This window comes from Ascaphus truei, chromosome 4 (genome assembly GCF_040206685.1).
Source record: "Ascaphus truei isolate aAscTru1 chromosome 4, aAscTru1.hap1, whole genome shotgun sequence".
Lineage (NCBI taxonomy): Eukaryota > Metazoa > Chordata > Amphibia > Anura > Ascaphidae > Ascaphus > Ascaphus truei.
The window spans coordinates 291,927,327-291,950,242 of record NC_134486.1 but is presented as its reverse complement, the minus strand read 5'-3'; the positions used below and the strand labels follow the sequence as shown (position 1 = coordinate 291,950,242).

The 22,916-nt window shown below is 42.1% G+C and overlaps 1 protein-coding gene across 1 annotated transcript; it reads left to right on the top strand.

Moving 5' to 3' along the window:
* The first annotated feature begins 2,198 nt into the window (after nt 1–2,198).
* Nucleotides 2,199–22,396, top strand: LOC142492385 (uncharacterized). The gene is made up of 4 exons (XM_075595030.1): nt 2,199–2,376; nt 12,513–12,590; nt 12,956–13,791; nt 22,265–22,396. The coding sequence occupies exons 1-4, from the start codon at nt 2,199–2,201 to the stop codon at nt 22,394–22,396; spliced, it is 1,224 nt and encodes a 407-aa protein (XP_075451145.1).
* The last annotated feature ends 520 nt before the right edge of the window (nt 22,397–22,916 follow it).

Sequence of the window (22,916 nt, the reverse complement as noted above, 5' to 3'; positions counted from 1 at the left end):
TAACGATTTAATTTTATTTTTGTTGTATGTTTTCTCCTTTGCCTCCAGCCCTTCTCACTTAGGACTCCGAAGCTGTCGGTTCTTGTTAGATTTCCCAGCTTCCCTCCATGTTGGGTCTGGGGTTGCACACTCAGTAGCTGCCGCTGCAGGGGCCTTATCCTGCAGCCCGAGTTTGGCCAGGAAACTCCCCCCTTCCTCCAGCCGCCGCAGGGTGTGTGGGACGCCATTGCGGATCACCATCAGGCCAAACGGGTATAACCAGCGATAGCGAACCCCCTCATCGCGTAGTACCTTCGTAATGGGTGTAATTTTTTTCCGTTTGAGGAGGGTAGCGGGGGAGATGTCCTGAAAGACTTGCATCTTATGGCCTTCAAATAGTGCCTCGTTCCGGGTCAGTTGACAGAAGGACTCTTTGGTCCTGAAGAAATGAAAGCGTACTATGATGTCGCGGGGGGGGGGGGTCTCCTGGTTGTGGCCTCGAGCGTAGGGCTCTGTAGCACCTGTCTAAATGGGTGTCTCGCTCCGACTTCTCTGGCATGAGCTGCTGGAGCCATCTGGCCACAAAATCCTCCGGATCCGTCCCTTCCTCCCTGACCCCCCGGATCCGCACATTGTTTCGGCGGTCCCGATTATCTGAGTCCTCCTGTCTGTCGGCGAGGTCCCGCACCTCCTCTTTCAGTTGGGCAAGTTTTTTTTCAGCTTTCTGCTGGGCCTTAATGGAGGAGTCAAGTTTCCTTTCAAGGGAGTCTGTTCTGATCCCTATGCTGCCTAAATCCGCCCTCAGAGCGGTCAGTTCAGACTGAAAGCAGCGTTTTATGTCCATACAGAACTCCCGCATGTCCTGTCGTCGCATTATCTGGTCGTCCCTTTCATGATCAGCCCCGTCTTCCCCTTCAGACTCGGAGCCGCTATGTATAGGCCCCTCGTGATTTTTGGCGCGGCCCGCTTCTCCCTTGGCAAAATAGTCGGTTAAGACCGACGAGGTCCGCTTCGATCTCGTTGCCCTTGACATCCCTGCAGCTTCGGCGGGCTATGGGGGTTTTCCGGTGAGTGTCGGCGTAGTTTTTGTGCTTTATTTTCGTGCCGGCTGTGAACGGAGCTTATAACTCACCCGTCCATGCAGCCAGCCGTCGCGCATGCGCCTCAATAACAATCATTTTTTAAAAAAATTACCGTTGCGGCTACGGTAATAAAGCAGCTTTAATTACATTTTTATTATTAGTGTGCAGGAGCAGGAGGTCTCCTGAGATGAACCGCATTGATTTCAGCCTCGGGGACCACCTTCTTCCGGAGTTACAGGCCCTGGTATGGGGTGCCGGTATCTCCTCCAGTATTTAAATCCCACGGTCACGTGACATGGACGATTTAAAAATGGCAGCGATGCTGGCACCCGATGCCCCATACCAGGGCCTGTAACCCGGGAAGCAGGGGGTCCCTGAGGCAGAAATCAAAGCGGTTCAGCTCAGGAGACCCCCTGCTCCCAAACACTATTATTAAAAATTACATTAAAGCATCTTTATTACCTTAGTGGCTAGCTGCTAAGGCAATGAAGGGGTTAGGGCACAATAGCAGGTTTATTGGGGGCATATGGGGAGTGGAGGGGGAACTTGGCCCTTCACTCACACCCTCTGCCATCAATAAACATTACAATATATACGCAATATGAAAATATGTACTACCCACCAATACACAAATCACCCACCCCCTGTGCCACCACACAACCACTATACCCCCCTAACACACAAAAGCATTTACATTTTTTTCTGCACATGATTGTGTGAGGTTCAGGGAGCCATGCCGCCATCTGCGTGCTCCCCACTCACCTTCACGCTGCTATCTCCCACCTCCTACCACGCCGGGCAACCACCGCTGCACTAGCACACACTCCTGCTCCAATCTTAAATAGCGCCGGTCATGGGCGCACGTGACGCACATACGAAGGCGCACACGGACGTGCGCTCTGCATGAACAGAATGCTACTCTACACTCAGAGGCACTCTCTGCACCTGTACTCTCTCCTACCACAGCCGTCACTTTGTAGGAGGTTCATTGGACGCTCTCCCCTACATATGCTCAGTTGCCTACTGGCAAATTGGCTGAGCATAGAGCCCGTTGCTTTGCACTTACCTCTTCTTTGCCTCCACAGTCTTGCCTTGTCTTGCTGTTCCCCATTCTGTTTACCGACCCAGCTTTCCACGATGATCCGCACCTCTCCAGACCTGACCTCGGCATTTGGACAAACGACTGTCCTACTCTCTCCAAACCTGACCTGGGCTACCGTACAACGACAACTCTACCCTCTCCAAACCCGGCTAATAGTACCTGCAAGATTCCACACCACTCCAACACTAACCCCGGCAACTACATCGACCATCCGTATCTCTCCAACCCCGACCCGGCTACCCCGACCAAATCTACAATCCAGACACGCCCTCGTGGTTGTGGGTGGCGTTATATCCTTTCCCACCTCAGCACCATGGTCCCGCCTTGTTTGTGGTGAGCACAGCATGACAGATTGATACCAGAGGCCAGCGGAGGTCTTCGTGTGGTCCCTGCAGGTGACTGGGGTCCCTCGGGTGGTCCCCGTGGGTGTCCGGGGGTCCTCGGGTGGTCCCCGAGGGTCTCCATGTGGTCCCCACGGGTGTCCTGTGGCCCTCGGGTGGTCCTGCGGGTGGTCCCCGTGGGTATCCAGGTGTCCTCGGGTGGTTGCCCGGGGTCCTCGGGTGGTTTCAGTGGGTGTCCAGGGGCCTCCAGGTGGGCCCCATGGGTGTCCGGGGGTCCCCACTGGCCTGCGGTACCAATCCTGTGCTAAAAAAACAAATATGCAATGTGATTGGTTGTAGTAAGCCATGTGACACAATCAAGTTTTGGAAAGGATGTGACATCATCCAAAGGGAGTAACATCACATCCTTTCCAAAACTTGACTCTGTACATGGTTTACTACAACCAATCCGATTGGGGATATACTGTACATCTCACAATCTGATTGGCTTAATTAACATGTGACGGTAGCCATCTTGGTTTTTGTGACGTCATCTTAAAGGGAAAGGAAGCACAGCCAATCTGATTGGCTGGCTTCACTCCCTTTACATGATGTCACTACCAAAAAAAAAAGTCACATAGTTATACCAGCCAATCAGGTGGCGTGGGAACAATTTCTCACTCAAATGTGACGTCACAGGCCATATAAACGCCTGTGCAGTCTCATTTGGCAGCAAGAAGCTGAAGAGTGAACATCTTCTCCCCTTTTCGATTACAATGGGCGTTACAGATGAAGATGGATAAAGATAGAGATGAAGATAGAGATAAAGAAGAAGAAGACCCCCAATTGGATTACAATTAACAGATGAAGATAAAAAAAAGAAGAAAATAAAAAAGAAAAGGACTTTGAATTTTACCTGAGGGCTGTGGCTGTTGTTGATCCTGGATTTGTTCGAGAGCTTCCTGGGACTCCTGGAGTCGGAGGGTGAAGATATCTAAAAGGTAAGAAAAAACATTGAATGAATGTTATTTTTATTTTGCAGGTTTTTTCATTGTATTTTTTTATTTTTTTATTTCCCATTGATTGTCAATGTATTTATGTATGCCCCATAGGGCTACACATACAGTGACAAGCAATGCTTTTTTTGGCAAATGCTTGCTTTTATTTTTTTTAAATGTATTTTGGTTTTTTGCTTTTAATAATTTCGGCTATTTATTTTGTGTTTTGATTTTTAATGATGGTGTTTATTTGGAGTTCTCTTTTATTTATTGATTTTTTTAGTGTTGTAATTTGTAATTCTGGTGTTTATTTGGTATTTCCTTTTTGATTACTGGTAATTTTGTTGTGTTTACTAGTTAATTGTTGTTTATTTTATGATTGTTTTGATTCAATTGGATATTGTTGGTGGTTTTTTTTTTTGTAGATTTACCATTGACTGTGATAGTGGTAAATCATGTCCATATTATATGGCCATGATGTACCACTGTGCCAATTAATTGGTTTGTCATTTGTAATGTATTTATTTTTCTATGTAATGTGTTTTTTTATTTTCTTCCCCATTTATTGCTATAGTGTTAAAGCATGCCCATATTATATGGGCATTCTTTATCACTATGCCAATCAACGGGTAGTGGGGGTAGTGTTCTCGGGGTGGATGATGAGGCCTTGTGGAGGGTGTGTTAACCCCTTAATTACTATAGCGGTTACTAACTGCTAAGGTGATTAAGGGGTTAGGGGCCATTCATTTGTATTTTTTTATTGTATTTTTGCCACCACAAAGGACAAGGATGGTGATGAGGATGATGACAGTCTTCATCATTGCAGGGGAAGTACTGTACAAGCTTTAATTACTTTACGCTGCTGGTTAATGTTTGATTTTTTAATAGGCAATTGAGCTATTATCCATATCTGGATAATAGTAATTTTGCCCATTACTGTACTGTTCGTAATGGGGGGGGGGGTTTATTTATTAGAATGTATTGCACAATTTTTTTTGCGGCACAGATTTGGTACTGCAGGCCAGCGGGGATGCCCGAACCCCACGGGGATCACCTGGAGGCCCCCAGACATCCGCAGGGACCACCCGAGGACCCCCAGGCAACTGTTTGGCCCCAGAGACCCCTGCCGGCCTCTGGTATCAATGCTGTGCTAAAAAACATAAAAACAATGCTTTTAGGCATGTATCAATCTCTTTAGCGCCAGCCTTTAGCTGGTGAAAAAAGATGGCAAGCTTTTACAGTACGATAAAGTTATCACTGCTTTGTGAATAGCATTTACTGGCAAAAAAACGGAGGATTTGCAATTTTTTGGCCTATTGTACGAGTTTTTTTTCCCTGACAGTTTATGGGAATAAAAAGCCATTATAGCTCGATACTGCACTGTTATCATTGCTTTGTGAATAGCAGAGTAGTCAGAATCATGTTATAAAGCCATGTATCACCCTTTAAACCACTTATCACTGCTTTGTGAATAGGCCCCTATAGTTCTTTGATGTAATGTTGCACAGTAAATTTCTATCCTATTTTCTTTGAAAAGTATCTGAACAATTCTCTTTTTGTTTCCCTCACAATGTACTTCTGTAGCTATTGGACAAGGCTTTCACATGAAAGAAAAATGTCCTTATATGTACTCCTATTGGAATTCAGATATTATCATGAGACTGTATTTAAAACAATTTGCATTGTCTTTTATTTACTGTACTGTGGGAAGGCAAAAAAACTGAGGGAGATCACGCCAGTTAAATATGTCAACAACAACATCCTGGGAACAGGGCCTAATAGATTTTCAATAAAAAAAAAAAAAAAAGCTATTGAGAGATACTGTATGGTATATGGATTAAAAAATAGCGTTTTTGGCCACCACATGCACATCGTGAATCCCATCTCGCCTCCCTTCAGGTGGGCATCCGTGATGTGAATCTCGGAGCTACATTAATAGCTCGATTTGTTAAAAAAATGCGAGTTTGAGCATTTTTTTAGCTACTGCTTGATTTGACATTGCGAGCGTGCTACAATCGGAAGAAGCAGTTTTGAGCGAGTTTGGCATGTTATCAGAGCTCTCTAATAGCTAAACATGCAATCTCACTCGAAAAATGCGCACAACTGTCTAAATCACTTATCAAACTTTCCTGTATAGGTCCCTTAATATGAGTAAGAGTTGGATTCCTAAATTTAAATTGACTTAGAATTATTAGATTTAGAAATATTTATATGATTACAACATGTATTACTATTGTGAAGCGCTATGTATATTTATGGCGCTATATAAAGACATACAATACAATACAATTATTCTAAAGAAAGTGTATAAATGGATTAATTGATCTTAAGATGCAATGAAGACAAAGGTTTTTTTTCGGTATGGACCACAAACGATGCCCCAAAGAGGAAATCATGCAGCGTATCAACTTTTACCCATTTTAACACCAGGAATTCAAGTTTGTGAACCGGGTAATTATTTTTTGACTGCCAAAGATCCCAACTTACAAATACAACAGGCGTCAATCCATCAGTGTCCTTGGTACAGCATCGCTCCCAGTCCCGAACAGCTAGTGTCTACATACAGTATATAGGGCTTCTGTGAGTCAGCAAAGGCCAGCACTGGGGGGCATTGGTGAGGCGGGTTTTGATTTCTTGTAACAATTACTCGCATTTTAAAGTCCACCTTGTTTCTGAATGGTTCTGTAGCTTTGAAATAGTCCTGGTCAATGGTACCATTAACAACACCCACAGGATGGAGGTAAGCCTTTCGTCAATTGTGACAAGGGCTGTACTATGGCTGTAAAGTAATTCACAAACCTCCGATAGTACCCCGCAACTCCTTAGGGCATACGTTCGATTTGATAGAACACCCCAGGGGGGCAAATGAAGGATTTCTTCTCCTTGTCTTTTTCATGCATGGGGCTCTAGTAGTAACCACTATGAAGTTCAAGGACTGAAAATCACCTGCTCTCTGTGAGTCAATCAAATGCATCTTCTATGCTGGGCATACTGTACTATAGTGTACTGGTCCGGGCGGTTCATTTATTCAATATATGGTACTCTATTCACAATCGCACTGCTCCACTTTTCTTTCAGGCCAGCACTATTGGAGAAGCATAAGGGTTCTTTGACACCAATATTATACCAGTAATTCCAGCAAGTGACGTCTCACATTTTTAACATCATGTGGAGCCAGCCTCCTAGATCCTTCTCTAAATGAATCGTTATCATGTGGCGTATTTTGATGATCCCTTCCCTTGGCACATCCTACGTCCTTCAGTATTTGTGAGTGGAGAACACTTCAGGCCTTCTGACCATCTTTCCCTTAGATGTTGCTACCATTCCTCAGGGCCAGTGCTGTCCACAAATCCAAACATATCCGGGATCAATCTCCCTCAGGCTAGTCTTCATCTCCTGGGCTTGACCTATTACTTGACCTATTACTCTTGTATTGTACAGGTTAGCATTCACCGTCCTTTTTCTCACAAGTATGTCATGGGTAGTTTGTTTACTTACTTAAACTGTTACCTGCTCTAGCTCCTTAGTGGTTACTGAACCCCCCACCCTCCACTCTAACAGCCCACCTGGGAATCCACATGGGGAGGGCATCTATCATCATAATGGGTCCTTTTAATGCTCAACAGTTACTGTTGGGAGAGACTCTCACAGAATGGGGTCCAGTCCATCTGATCTTTCCTATTGGATTGCCTCACAGGTTACATGTTCACTTCTCAACTCACCGGTATGCCTTTAAGGGGTCAGCATCCTACTATAGTCATCTTCCCCAACTGTCTAACACCATTTACCTAGGCATCAGAAAATATTTGCATTTGTTGCAATTATAGCAACTGTTTCATCCTTACTGCAGACATCTGGCTACAACAATTCAATCAAAGTGAATGCCCCGATACTCCCATGACATTGTGGAGGAACTCCACTAGTACATACCTTAGGTAAGGGCAGATGGCATCACTGAGGTCCGTCATGATAATCTCATGAGATATTATGAATTTTAATCCATCTGGTGCTTCAGGGGTTAATAAAAGGTACAATTTGGGTTTAAAAATACAATATATTGGATTTATGAAAGGTTCAAACTTGTCATGGGTCTGTGCTGTTCTTCAAGCAGACCTGAATTTGGGGTGGGGGCTATCCTGGATAGCCCACTAAAAGTGACATCTGCTGTTTAGAAGGCCGTAAAGGCTAAGCAGAGCTGACTATCAGCCCCAAAGCAAACGCACAGTTCATGAATAACTACTGGTACATTCCATAGAGAGGTGACACACAGGCTATGCTCTCATTGAAGGACTTTATTAAAAAATAGAATATCAAGTGACGTCAACTACTGTACATACGAAGAGTTACACATCTTTAATTGTGTCACAGAGTGGCATGTAGCAAGACCACACACTGCATTGGTAAGATGTAACAAGGGGCAGATATCCATTTGTCCCATAAATTTAGGATTATGACAGTCATACTTAATCTCCTTGCATCCGTAATGACCACCAGAATCTATTGATGTGACTCACATGTGTCTCAGTATTAGAGGTCTAAAGTTATGAGTGTGGTTAAATACTGAGGCACAGTGTAAACATCTCAACAGTTTAACTAACTAACGTTTTTAGTAGTTTTTTTTTTACTGTGTCATAAAACTGTCAATCTCGCAGCTGATTTATGACAGAGGTAGTCTTATGTTGATATTTTGTTTCAATGGGGGAAAAAATCATACTTAAATCTTAGCCAAGATTATGAAAATCAGATTTCAACAGAGGTGTGTTTGGACCAAACACGTGAAGTCCCATTTTTTGCGCCAGTGACCTCTCTGTGGGAAAACCGATGACAATGTAGTGTCTAGGGATTTCTGTCTTTGATTTATCCTTTTATTTTAACAAACTGTCCTGCATTTGCTGTAATTGTAAGTTCAAGTAATCATTTTCCTGTAATCTAAGCACTGTATTTTTATATATATTAAAATATTTAATAAGTGATGTTTTAAGCTCTGAATGAACTAATTGCACACTCTGGAGAGAGTATTTATGTATGTTTTCAGACACATTTTGCTACAACAAATTTTTGTGTATTAAGTGCACAGTTTTCTATCATAAACAGGGACCTGAGACCCTGGCAGATTTATTAATTTAACATTTTTTATTTGCAGAATTTCTCAGGTGGTGGAAGTGGCTAGATATGATTGCAGTTGTATAAGGGGTTAATATTAACTAATTGAACATACCTTGCAAGGTAGAAAGGTGAGTTGGCTAGAGTAGTCATGTATATTGCATATCTAAGTCACGGTGAGGATTGGAACTCGGCCCCGCCTCCATGACAGTGACACTGAGGATTGGACCTCGGTCCTGCCCCCCGTGACGCGTCCCGTGATGCCTCGCGCACGTGCACGAGTGCCACAGTATTCCTGCTGGGACCGGACCTAGGCTCCGCCCCGTGCCACGAACCATAACGCAATGGTGGACGCGCCTGTCTCCGTTACACGATCAAACACTCGAGGGGTTAATCCTAACAACATTAATTCCCTTCATTACTCTAGAGCTGAGATACACTCCGCCCCTGCCCATCAGTACACAGTCTATGTGTGATGGTTCTTTGCCTGCAGCCTTCCCATTGGCTCTCTGTGCTTAATATGCTCAGCCAGCCCTTAGGCAAATGGACTTAGCATAAACTTGTTTTTATGTACGAAGTGCTTGCCTCAAGCATCCTGCTGCCCTGTTTCCTCTGTGCATTCTGCCTTGATCTCTTGTACCTTTTGACCTCAGCTTGTACCCGGACCTCTATCTTCTCTGACCCCTGGACCTCGGCTACGCACTACGACTATTTTGACCTCTCTACTCCTGGACCCCGGCAATGCACAATGACCATCCGACTTCTCCAATCCTAGACCATGGCGAGTATCACGACTATTCTGACCTCTCCTACCCTGACCCAGCTACACGACTATGGGCCTCATGCAGTAAGCGTCGATTATGTGAAATCGGCAATCTTACCGATTAGTCATGTTATTGGCGTTTTTTCCTCTCCGTATGCAGTAAGTGCCGAATACATTCAAAATCAACCCGAAAACAAATCCGCCCACTCTCACGATGATTAGCCGATCACACACAGGTGTATCGGCGTGCGTGGCGGGGTGCTGTTAGGTTGCCCAATCACAAATCTTGCTGAATCAGGCGAAACAAGCATGTTTTGGATTGCGCGCGATATTTAAAGGCAACGTGTACTGCTATTCATTCTCTGTGTTGTTGGGAGTGAGAGAGAGAGAGACGCACAGAGCTGGCTGTTTGAACATTTGCATATTGACTGAGAGACTTGTTGTGTATTGGGTGAGCTTTGTCCATTGTTGTTTTGTTTACATCTTTGTCTTGTTTTATATGTGGAAGTGTTTCGTGTGATTGCCTGTACATTTCTTGTCTGTTTTTTGTGAGTGCTGGAAGTATGCCCGCAAAGCGTGGGAAGAGTGATGCTGGTGGGAGTGGGAGTGCTACTCGTGCGAGTACGCATCGGAGTGAACGTACTGTTCAGGGGAGTGATGTTGCTGAGAGTGAGAGTGGTGTTGCTGGGAGTGGGAGTGCTGTTGCTGGGAGTGCTGGTGCTGGGAGTGGGAGTGCTGTTGCTGGGAGTGGGAGTGCTGGTGCTGGGAGTGCTGGTGCTAGGAGTGTGAGTGCTGGTGCTAGGAGTGTGAGTGCTGGTGCTAGGAGTGTGAGTGCTGGTGCTAGGAGTGGGAGTGCTGGTGCTGGGAGTGCTGCTGGTGGCGCAGTTGCTGATGGGGTGGATGGTGGTGGCGTGCTTGCTGGTGGGCAGCTTTTGGAGGCTCTTCCATTGGAAGAAGGAGAGTCCAGTCAGCACCAGCCAAGCTCTGACCCTAAACCTGCTCGGAAGAAACGTGTGGAGAAGCCACGTAATCCTCGCTTCAATGACCAGGAAAATACAGCTCTTGTCACTGGCATTCTGGAGCACTATGACAGTATATATGGACATTTACTAGGTAAGTGTACATTTACATTTATTATTCAAATACATGTGATCCTAGGTCATCAGAGTTTTGTTCATATGCAAATATGGCTTCACAATATCTTTCTATGTTAATTAGTCTGGAAACACAGCTTTTTAGCATGCCTTACAAGGACAACTAAACACAGGCGGTCAATTTGCCATAACTGCATACAATATGAATGCAACCTTGCTTACATGTATAGGTTTAGTAGTGAATGCTCATGTGCTTCACATATTACACATAAAACAGCATGTTTGCTATCTCTTGGAACAGCTAGCAGTGTAGGAAACTGGTGCTTATATTATTATTCATTTACCTCATATATTTGATATGTTTTTCAAGGGCGGACAAGTTCAGCAAGCAGAAAAGAAATGTGGGACACAATAGTCATTGGTGTCAATGCGTGTGGGAATCATGTGAGGGACAAGCGGAATTGTCACAAGAGATTTGATGATATTAGGTCCAAATTGAAAAAGAAAATACAACACCAACGCGTGCATGCTACTGGCACTGGAGGTGGGCCCACACCACAACGTCTCATATTAAGTCCATTGGAGGAGCTGCTTCGGGCAAAATTACTTCCCGTCGTCGTGGAAGGCTTACTTGGTGACCGTGATATAGGAATTTACCCCTCACAATTTCCACCAGGTGAGAAATATTACTGTACTAGGCGTGTCGTTGCTTACAGTTATTTTGCATAGTTACACTGCTTTTTATACTGTCTTCACAATATAAGCATACCTGCATCTATATATGTATATGTCTGATTCTGTATACATATATATCTCAAAATAGACATATATGTTGTAGTCCTACTAAAAGCAGTAACTAATATAGCACGTGCCATTGCGTGCTCATTTACATGTGAATTCCCAAAATGCATTGCTGCAGTGGAAGCAATTGATGGTGGGCGAAGATGGGGAACAACAGGGTAGTACACATGTGTAACACATGTTAATCAGAAATTATTACTAGCTACAGGTACAGAACAGAAATATGTAGAATATTATTGTGTATTTTATTTATTTTACTCCGACAAACATGACATTACTGCCTATTTTAAGCATTCATCAAATATATTGCATGCAACGGCCTACAAACATCACTTGCACTAACACATCTATAGTTGTTAATGAAAAGGTCCATTTTTGATTTAAGTCATATACAGACAGCATAATGAGGCACACGTATCATATTTTATGTCATTGTTTTCATAACTTAAAAACTGCACACGACTATTTAGCTCATCTACCATTGTGTTAAAGCAGCTGCAATTAATATCTCATCACAGCATACACTTCAACAGAGGGGGTGGGGTTCAGCACACACACTAATTACAGCCTCATTTTAGGGGCAACTTAGTTCACACCATTTTCACCTGTTTCAGGTAATTTAAAGGTGTGGCTGATTAGGCTTTTTGGGGAAGGGAAAACCGTTCTTACAACCTCACTAGCACAACTGAAGTTAATCACACTCATTTGAAAGCTTCACTTTAGCTACTAAATGCCCCAACAACTCATTACTTATCAAACCGTACGTCACACATTAGTTCACTCATATCTATAGTTGAACTACTATCAACGACACATTATCACACACTGCATGTGTTGTCTTGTTTAGTCACAGCCACATTCAGGTGTGCCACATCTTATATTAATGTACCACACATATCCTCTACCAAAAACAACACTTTTTGCAATATGACCACCTTCATGATAACCATTGTGAATGGTCATCTCATGATAGTTATGTACATTATGATACTGATATCACTACACAACATATGATTTTTATGTAAAAATTTAATGTATTTTTCCTCACGCATTACTGCAGAACCATAGTATGTTGTATGTTAGGGAACTCAAAACTTCTAAGTACACAGGCATGTACATTGTTATTACAACTATTTATGTTCACTTTCACACACACATTTTGGGTTAAGGAAATGATGCTGTTAGATACTCATAAATACAGAACATACAATAACTGTTTGTTCAATATTTACACATGTAAATGTAAAACTTATGTTATTGTTATATATAGTTGCCCCTGAAGGACATGTGTCACCTGAGACTGAACAAGTGTCTTCACCTGGGTCAGCCAGCTCAACACACCTAGAAGGTGAGTGTATCAGTTGGTGGCCATATAATATGTGCTCTTCTATATGTTATGTTGTCATGTTCATTATTTGTTTTGCACATCTTCTTTAAATAGGATTACTTAGTGTCAGTGAAAATGAAGTGTAAGGCAACTTGTATTGTGTTAGTGATGTTAACTATCATGTAGGAGTTGTGAGTTTACAGCAAGTTTTCATTCACTCATATTTCATACTGAGTCCAAACATTATTCTTAAGTCAAGGTAGTTTTTAATGTGAGGTTATAAAACGTATGGAAACATGTTAGTTGTTACTTATGACACAGTACAATTACATAGTAACACAGCAGAGATTAACATGACATTTAATAATTTGTACATTTATTTGTAGAACATGATGAAGAGGATTTTGATGATGATGATGATGATGATGATGATGATGATGCCGCCGCCGCCGCCGCCATAGACACACAAATACAAGCAAGTGACCATGAAGAGGTTCCAATTGAAACTGTTTTACCGCCAAAACGTCCAGCAAATACCACATATGATGCAATTGTAGCTTCTGAGGGAAAAATTGTGGAAGCAGAAAATCGTCGCCATTCTGACCTGATGACAGTGCTGGAAAGGATGATTGCACTGCAGGAAGAAACAGTTTCACAATTGGCACATCTCCACAGAGTCTTCATTGAAGTGCCTAAACAGTTGCAAAAAATCAACACCTCATTCGAAGCATTAGTTGTTCAGCAAACACAAGCTAATTACTGGAGAATGACTAATGTACCACGATTCAACACCTCACAGGCAGGATCTGTTCATGCAGGTCAGTTTTCACCACATTCATCTGATATTCATTCACCAGGCCCAAATGTTACCGGTCAAGTAGCAGACATTGCTGTGCAGTTTCCTGATGACATCCTACCGCTGCCATCTGTACAAATTCAGCAGCAGACACCTACAAAGGAGGCGACAAAAACAAAACAAGACACACATGAAACAGACCAACCATCACTTGTGCAGTGTCTACCAACTTGCTCACATGTGTCAGTGGGCACAAGCCCTGTCCGTGAACAGTCACTACCCAAAAGCCCTGTAGGTGAATCACTGCCCAAAAGCCCTGTAGGTGAATCACTGCCCAAAAGCCCTGTAGGTGAATCACTGCCCAAAAGCCCTGTAGGTGAATCACTGGCCAAAAGCCCTGTAGGTGAATCACTGGCCACAAGCCCCGTAGGTGAACAGTAACTGCCCAAAAGCCCTGTAGGTGAGTCACTGCCCACAAGCCCTGCCTGTGAAGTGCCAGAGGCCACTCAAAGTGGCTCTGCTGTGCCTAAAGTTGGTGGCAAAAGAAAAAGGAAAATTCAAGAGACAACAAGCAGGCCTGTTACTCGCTCGCAAAAGGAACAAAAAAAATAAATGTTATAATTCAGAAAATATGTCTTTGGCCTTGTTTTGTTGACTTCACATTATCTAATTACTATTGTATGTATGCTGAAGACTGTGTTGTTTCCAAACTTTCAAGTATGTTCTTGTACACGTGAAGTTTTGGAAATGTTAACACTCAATTAATGAATAGTGTTATAAATATTTATGTATTAATCGTCTGTTCAGTAATGGTCCACCTGGAACCAGTTGCAAAGTTTAGAGAAGCTGCCATTGACTTTGCAGCAAAACATTGCATTTGGGTGTGTTAATTGATGTAAGAATTGCATATGCATATTAGTCACATGCATTTATAAAAACACCTAAGTAACTGCAAACATCTTTCTTGTACGTGTACAGCAGGATTATGTGTAAATTATTACTTACCTTTGCCTTGCTTGGGCATTCTAATTTTGTCCTTTAATCATTTGTGTGTTCTTGTTTCAATAACATCTCAGAATGTATAAAAATATATATACACACACACATACACACTGAGTGTGTGTGTGTGTGTGTGTGTGTGTGTGTGTGTGTGTGTGTGTGTGTGTGTGTGTGTGTGTGTGTGTGTGTGTGTGTGTGTGTATATATATATATATATATATATATATATATATATATATATATATATAGTACTATATAAACTGGTATACATGTATTTTACAAACTAATACACTTCATGCTTCCTTGTGAAAGCACACTATTTTAATAATACAGGCATAATGTTTGAGAAATATCCTAAGTATGAGACTCTAACAGTATTGTGCTTAAACAAATGTTTATTACTTCATTCAATCATGTTTCTCACCATTTAAATAGGTTTCATACAAGGTATACTTACTGCCATCAATGTTGTGTGTACTCCTGCAATATTAAAAAAAATAAAATATAATATATAAATATATATATATTTTTATAAGAGAGATATATTTAGATATATATATATACACACGTATTTAAACTCATGCAGACAGGGAGTTAACCAGACTTTCACATACACACAGAAATGTAAGCGGGGAAAAAACATTTCTTTTTGCAGGTGTGTGTTTGTACTGATATGCCTGGCTAAGAACTATTTTCACACAGTGGTCTTTGTTAGTTTTCAAAAAAACACTATGTGAACGAATTCAAAGTCTAGGGATGTTTTTCAGAAACGAGATAAAAGAAGGAGAAATGTTTCTCCCACAGTCCCATATCACTAACCACAACTGTTAACCCAATTAGATTTACAAAGCCAATTGGCGTTTGAAATAAGGAGTCAAAGTAGTTAGTTTTGATGACCTTGACAAGGAAAAACAGGAGTTTGTTAGCCATTCAGCACATTCATTTTGATGAGCAAATAACACAGACCTGCACACAGCTTTTGTGCTACTCAGACATGGCTGATGAATTCGTTACCAATATTAATCCCCTTTTAGGGTATAAGTACATGATCTGTGAAGCCATCTTGAACAGTCGCGGACAGAAAGCAAGCACACGCCAAATCGATGATTTCATTCGAGCAAAATATCCTTATTACCAAGACCGTAAGCATGCACGGAATTTTAATTCCTCAATAAGATTCACTTTATCAAGTAATGACTTTTTTGAACGTGACCAGGATAAGCTACAACACACCTATGGTTTCTGGAAGATTGCCCAGGAAAACAATTTCTCCTGAAAGACGGCACTTATATTGTCGTGAAAGGCATATTTATTCCTAATGGCAATAGCAATGTATCCGCTACTACTGATCCGTTTGAATCGATACGTGCTGCAATATCTGCAGCCTCCATTCCTGAAACCCACATTGTACAAGAACAAAAGTACTATGATTATGTACCAAGCCTTTCAGCTGAAAATGCATTGGAATGGGAACCCGAAGAAATGAACCTACCTCCCGACCAATTATTTGAAGAAAGCAGTGGCGATTCCTATGAGCGCTTCCTGGAGGAGATATGTGTCATACTGGATTCAGCGGTTGGGTCAAGCGTGGATGAAAATGCCTTGCATTTCTGGAGCGACCAGTTGCAGCCAGGCGAAGAGTTAATTCTAGAAGAATGGTAAATATAACAATCGTTATGCGTTGACTCTGCGTTTAAATTTTTTTTTTTTTTGTAACCACCATTTTCACTTTCAATGCGTGGATACAGCGTAACATTGCAGACTGCATAACATGTAGCGATCACAAACAAATTGTTTCCTAATACAATATAGTAGAACCTGAAAGAGTAGTACACATTGCTGACGGTATACATATACGTACTTTCCTATCCCTTTAAACATATTAGCAACATTTTTCCATAACTCTAACACATACCTGTTTTGTTATCATGCAACATCTACAACATTGAAAACCGGGTCCACCACGTATGACGTGGGACCCTTGTCATGGGCCAAGGCGTCCTTAAAAAGGATTACGGATGTAAGTCCCGCCCCCAAGCGACGTGCGCGCCTCAAAGCCTATTGGCTGTCATGTTTTGTTATAGTAACGGTAACTGCAGTGTGTGATGCGTGCGGCTCAGTGTTTGTAGGCGTACCCTGGGCGTTAGCCGAATGTTAATTGAGTGGGAGGAGTGTTAGCGTGCGTTTCACGCTGGCTTAACATGACGTCACACGTATTGCATTTGCGCATTGTGTTATCGGCCGTCCTTTCTGTCCAAACACGTCTGGTTTAAAAGAATACAGATGTACTCGTTTAGAATGATTTTAGTTTCATCTTCATTGTATTTGAAATAAAGATGTGATGTTTACTGGTATTTTCTACATGTATTGAACGCACAACGTTCGCTTTGTTTTGCGCATGCGCTAACAGTTAGTGGAGCCAAGCGTGAAGTGCGTGCGCACACTAAGATGTGCGCGCATATTTTTCAGTATACAGGCAACGTTCACTTCATATACATAGTTATGGCTGCTACAAATGATAATAAAAATTACATACTGATGTACACTTGTAGTTGTAACATATAAATGAGTGACGTGTGTATGTACACAATCATATAGAGCTGTGTAACGCGTTGTCACAGATACATATATAGTAAGGTGCCATATTTGACCATCATGTGTTTGCTGTATTTCAGAGATGTCGGGGAAGATACAATCGGATCAATGTATGATTTCAGAAGAGTCTACCTTTATATGAGATGATTGTGAGGAGGAGCCACCGACTACTATACTACATATGGAACTAATTTTATATTGCTTGCAGCGCTTATTAACAAACAATTAAAAAAGTGATACCCTTATGCCTATATTGCATAAGCACTTAATTAACATAATGATGTTGCAAAATAGTGCCTCTTGAATTTTTCTTGAGTGTTCTTTAATGACTACTAACATTTTATGACATGGTGTGTTTTTTATATAACAACCATTCCCACTCTGCTAACACATTTGTGTATTCTATTGTGTAATGGAACGTATGACTGTCGAAACTATGTAACAATAATAATAATAATAATATGAGCATGTTCATGTATAGGGCTGCTAGTTGTACGCAGCGATTTACAGACAAATGTTTCAGCCTGAGGTCCCTGGCCCGTGGAACGTACAAATGTTTTTTTGCCGCATGAGGCACAGGGAGATAAAGTGACTTGGCCAAGGTCACAAGGAGCCCACACCGGGAATTGAACCAGACTCCCCTGCTTCAAACTATCAGTGCCAGTGTGTGTCTTTACTCACTGAGCCACTCCTTCTCCCAATGTAAAGGACACTTACAACCAAGTAGCCATTTATATTTAAAATCTCTTGTTACATGGGTATGTAGATAAAATGGTTTGGGACTGTAGCAAATAATGTTACTGGCCAGATGTTATGGTCCCCTCCAATGCATGATGTTCTGAATATGACATCACCATCATGTTATGAAGTACGTTTCTGTGTATATTTCATTAACCTAACTAACTATAGTTTACGGTGTTTATTAATCGTTTAAAAATACATAGTATAGTCAATATGATGATATAAGCTACCATAATAAAGCTGGTGTTATCATTTGTCGGTGTTATACATAGATCCTACACCAATTGAAAGAGACACAAACAGTTGTCTTAAAAAGTGTGTCTATGCTAGTGATGAATGTGCTCCCGTAAGTAAACAAATAAGTACAGTTATCCCCTTTTCTCCAAACACCTCTATATTACATTAATGGAAATTATAAGGAAACATACATAAAATGTGATGAAATGTGAGTAATCATTTTGTAATACAATGCACATGAAACCTCAAGAGTAGCTAAATGCATATACATGATACAGAAAGTACATATATGTAACATTTGTGTTTAAACCAATATGTTGGGTTTTTAGTTCAAATAATTATAGGAAGATTGAGGTAGCCACATCTTATGAGAGATGTCAGCAAATATACATACCATGATCAGTCATACTGCAAATATACCTATAATGCAAAGGAACAATATATAAATTGCAAACATTGACATGCCATCTTCAGTACCGTAAACAACACATCAAAGTGTGTATTTGGTGTTAAATGTGCAACACCATGTATATTTAATGACATTCAAAATGTAAATGAGCCTGGTGTACACATCATATGGATGTACATGTTACACTGCACCAATAACATTGTATGTAAGCATACTAGAAGCATGAATGAGTATGGGCATAATATGTGTATTGTGTTAGCATAAGGAACAACACAATGCTAAAATATTAGTGCTTTGTTACCCCAGTTGTATTCACATACACACAACTAAAGTACAATTGAAGAGGGATTATATAACCTGTGCAACAATAACATACCGGTGCCACATCCCTTTGTGCACACAGCAGAGAAAAGAAAGGTGTGCAACCCATATTCATCTGTGTCCTAACAGAAGGTTATATAAAAAAAAATTATTGTTAAGATAACATAATGTAAGTATAAAAGTAGAACTTGGAACATATCTGTTTTTACTTACAAGAAAAAAATGAATTGATGAGATTCTGGCGTGTCTGGCCACCACTGGCTGTTTGTTCATTTTCAGCAGCTACATGGGTGGGATGCTCGTCTACCAAAGGCTCAGCTAGGTCTGATTGTACATTGTGCCTGAGTGCAACATTGTGCAAAATGCAACAGGCAAGGATAATATCAGAGACTTTTTGAGGCTTGTATAGAAGAGCCCCACCAGTTCTGTCCAGACACCTAAATCTGGTCTTGAGTAGGCCAAATGTCCTCTCTATAACAGATCTTGTAGATATATGGGCTGCATTGTACCTCTCCTCTGCTTCAGTTTGAGGGTTTAGCACCGGAGTCAAGAGCCACGGCCTAATTCCGTATCCTGAGTCACCTATAATGAATGGAGCACACATAAGCTTACATTAGTGATCAAATTCTACAATGCCAACATTCCTAAATAAAAATGTGTTTTGTGTTATAACATGTAAATGTGTACTCACCCAGCAGCCAACCATATTCAAAATGTCCCTCTTCGAACGCATGGAAGACTGAAGAGTTCCTCAGGATAGAGAAATCGTGACTGGAACCAGGGAATTTGGGTACCACATGCATTATCCTCATCGTGGCATCACATACCACCTGTACATTGAGTGAATGGTAGTGCTTCCGATTGCGGTACACATGCTCACTCTGACTAGGTGCAATCAAAGCAACATGTGTGCAATCGATTGCACCCAGCACACATGGTATCCCTGCTATATTATAAAAGCCAGTCCTGACTTCCAGCCACTCTGTCGCCTCTGTAGGAAAATGAATATATTTCCTAGCGCGTCTATTGAGTGCATAGAGAAACTGGGTCAAGGCCCGCGAGAATGTAGATTGCGAGACCCCGCCCACTATGCCCACAGTTGTCTGGTATGACGCGGAAGCAAGATAATGTAATGAGCACAGCATTTTAACAAGCCCAGGGACTGCACGACCTCTGGCTGTGAAAAAATCTAAATCTCCCCTTAACTCCTGATAAAGAGCTAAGATTGCTGCTGAACTCAAACGATAGCGACTTACAATCTCCTCCTCACTCATCCCATCTAACAGGGTTCTCTCCCTGTACAGACGCGGACGAGGCACAACTTGTCTCCTCTGTCTTCTCCTCTGATCTCCTGTCCCTCTCCCTGTCCCTCGGCCTGTCCCTCTCCCTGTCCCTGTCGTATCCGCGTCACTGTTCCTGTCACTGTCCCTCGGTGTGTCCCTCCCTTGCCCTATATGATTGTCTTCATCATCAAGCATGTCATAGAAAAGAATGTTCCTCCGTCTCCTAAACAATCTCAACATTTTGAAATGAGTAGCTGTGAATGAGCAGGTAATGGGCGTCCTTTAAATAGGTATAATGATGTCAGGTGACATAGTAAAATGCAAGGTTTTACATGAACATAATAAAGTACTTGTGTGGCAAGCTGTGTGCAGTTGTTGTGTGTATTCTGCAGGGAATGATGATATTTGCCAATGATGTGACGTGATGCTTTGTAGAAACATTGCTTGCAAATAAATAGTTGCATGTGCAATGCATGTAAAACTTGTGAACGCAAGAGTCAGTCATGTAATGAGACAAAAAGGCTGAGATTGATGTGGGAAAAGTTTTGTGTAACATGTGTAATTAGCCATGTTATTGTGACATGTTGCCAACAATGAATAGTCGTGTGCATATGCATGCATTTCTGTAAGGAGGATAGTTGGTATAGAATGAGTTAACAAGGTGTCCCAATGCTGAATTACTGTACATGTGTGTATAAGTTAGGTTGAAGTGCTTGTAATGCTACGGTTACAATGTAAACATGCAATGTGATTGAGCGTCCAATAAGTGACGTCATGAAAATAGGGAGGACCAAACGTAGATGTAAACATGAGAATTTAGATGTACATGAACGTTTAAAGATGCGTGACACATTACAAGCATTGTGTAATGTAAAGGAAGATGAATATACGGTGTATGTGTGACATGTGTGACATGTGTAACATCATGTAAACAATTGTCGATCAATGCAGTAAAATGTGTGCTATGATGTGAGGTTCTCCTTTAAGAGTTGAGTATAGTATTTTCCCTTGCCACATCATCACATGATGAGTAATGTGACCCGCAAATGCTGCAAACATGTAAAAGTATAATGTTATGCAAATAATACACGTCAGCCGTGACACAATGCAGGGAATGCCCCCCACACTGTAATGCAAATGACGTTTGTATTGTGAGCAATGAAACGTAAACAGTACTATACTGTTATACGTCCCCGCTCCATTGACTCCATTGATGTACAGAAGATTTTTTTTTTCTAAGTGCCGTTCCGGCAGCCTTAGCGATCGTTCTCCCGTCCAAACTGCCAACTTTAGTTGGCGGGAGAAATCGGCCATAACATCTCAATTTCGTAGTGCCGATCAGCCCCGATAAGCTGTTTTTTGTTGTTGAATCCAGCCGATTTAAAAAAGTGGCGATCAGTGGCGAAAACAGGCTTATCGGCAGCCGACTGGCCATAACAAAATAATCGGCTCCGAAACCTGGCGAAATCAAGCACTTATCGGCGCTTACTGAATCTCAAACCCAATTTTGGCTATAAAATGGTGATAATTCCCTTATCAACGCTTACTGCATGAGGCCCTATGACTCTGCAATCCGGACGCGGTTGTATCGGTGTATTCTAACATCCCTACCTTAGCCCTGTGGTCCCATCCTGTTTGTGGTGAGCACTCGTCACAATATGCTCCGCCCCACAAACTTGGACCCCGTGAGGTTGTTCGAGTTCTGCACATGCACTCTGACATGTTTAACCAAATAGAGAAATTAAGAAAATCAGGGCTCCACGGATTTGCTCAATGAACTAATTTATTGCCAATAGACTTGACGTTTCGGCCACACAAGCCTTTCTCAAAAGCAGAAATGGCATAAACATGCTTTTGAGAAAGGCTTGTGTGGCCGAAACATCAAGTCTATTGGTAATAAATTAGTTCATTGAGCAAATCCGTGGAGCCCTGCTTTTCTTCATTTCGTTAACCCTGGATTGACACAGAGAATCCTGAACCAGGAGCACCGGTAGTTGTATCCCCTTTTGATTTTTTATTAGTGTGCAGCATTTATTATCTTTATAACTAAATAGAGAAACAGCTTGACAAGAATAGTCGGCGAATGGGGCAACTTCTACTTACAGTACAAGCTTTGACTGACCAGGCTAAAAGTGCCCCTGTGGACTATATCCCCTCAGTGGTGTCTGCTCCTACAACTGTTCCCATGAACATAGCTTCTGAACCCCGACTCCCTACACCCAATCGCAATGGCAACAAACCTCTTGGTTGTCCCGGGTTTCTTAATAAGTGTTCTATTCAGTTTGAATTGATGCCATCATGTTTTTGATCCAAGCGATCTAAGGTGGCCTATATAGTATCCCTGCTGGTTGAGGACGCCTTGGTGTGGGCTAGACCCATCTGGGATCAAAGGCTGTACCTCACGTGCGACACAGGCCGCTTCACCAAGGAGTTCCGCAGAGTTTGACCCGCCTGGACGTAAGGTAGCCACTGTCTCATCTCTCTTCCATATTTCCCAAGGCACTTGTCCCGTGGCCCGTTACACAGTCGATGTTTGGACCAGAGCCACTGAAACCAGCTGGAATGGTTAGGCATTGGTGGCAGAATTCTTGCAAGGTCTCTCCGAGAACCTTAAGGACGAACTTGCTGTGCAGGAACGCCCCACGGAACTGGAGTAGCTCATTGGCCTATGCATCCGATTAGACTTAAGATTACAGGAAAGAGGGGCTGAGAGAAATTGACGCAAGTAAGGTATGCAGTCCCTCCACAGCCACTACACAGAGACCCTGGACTCTCCTCTTCCGCATCTGGAAGAACCCATGCAGCTCGGGAAACACCAAGTCCCGAGCGAGAGCCGGGAGGATTGCTCTGGGAACATATCGGCACTTATCGACAGGTTCTGAAACTCGTGCAATTCTAGTAGCCTCGATTAGCTTTAATATCCATTAATATCAGCACCGGAGGTGCCTGGCATGAATCTCATGCAA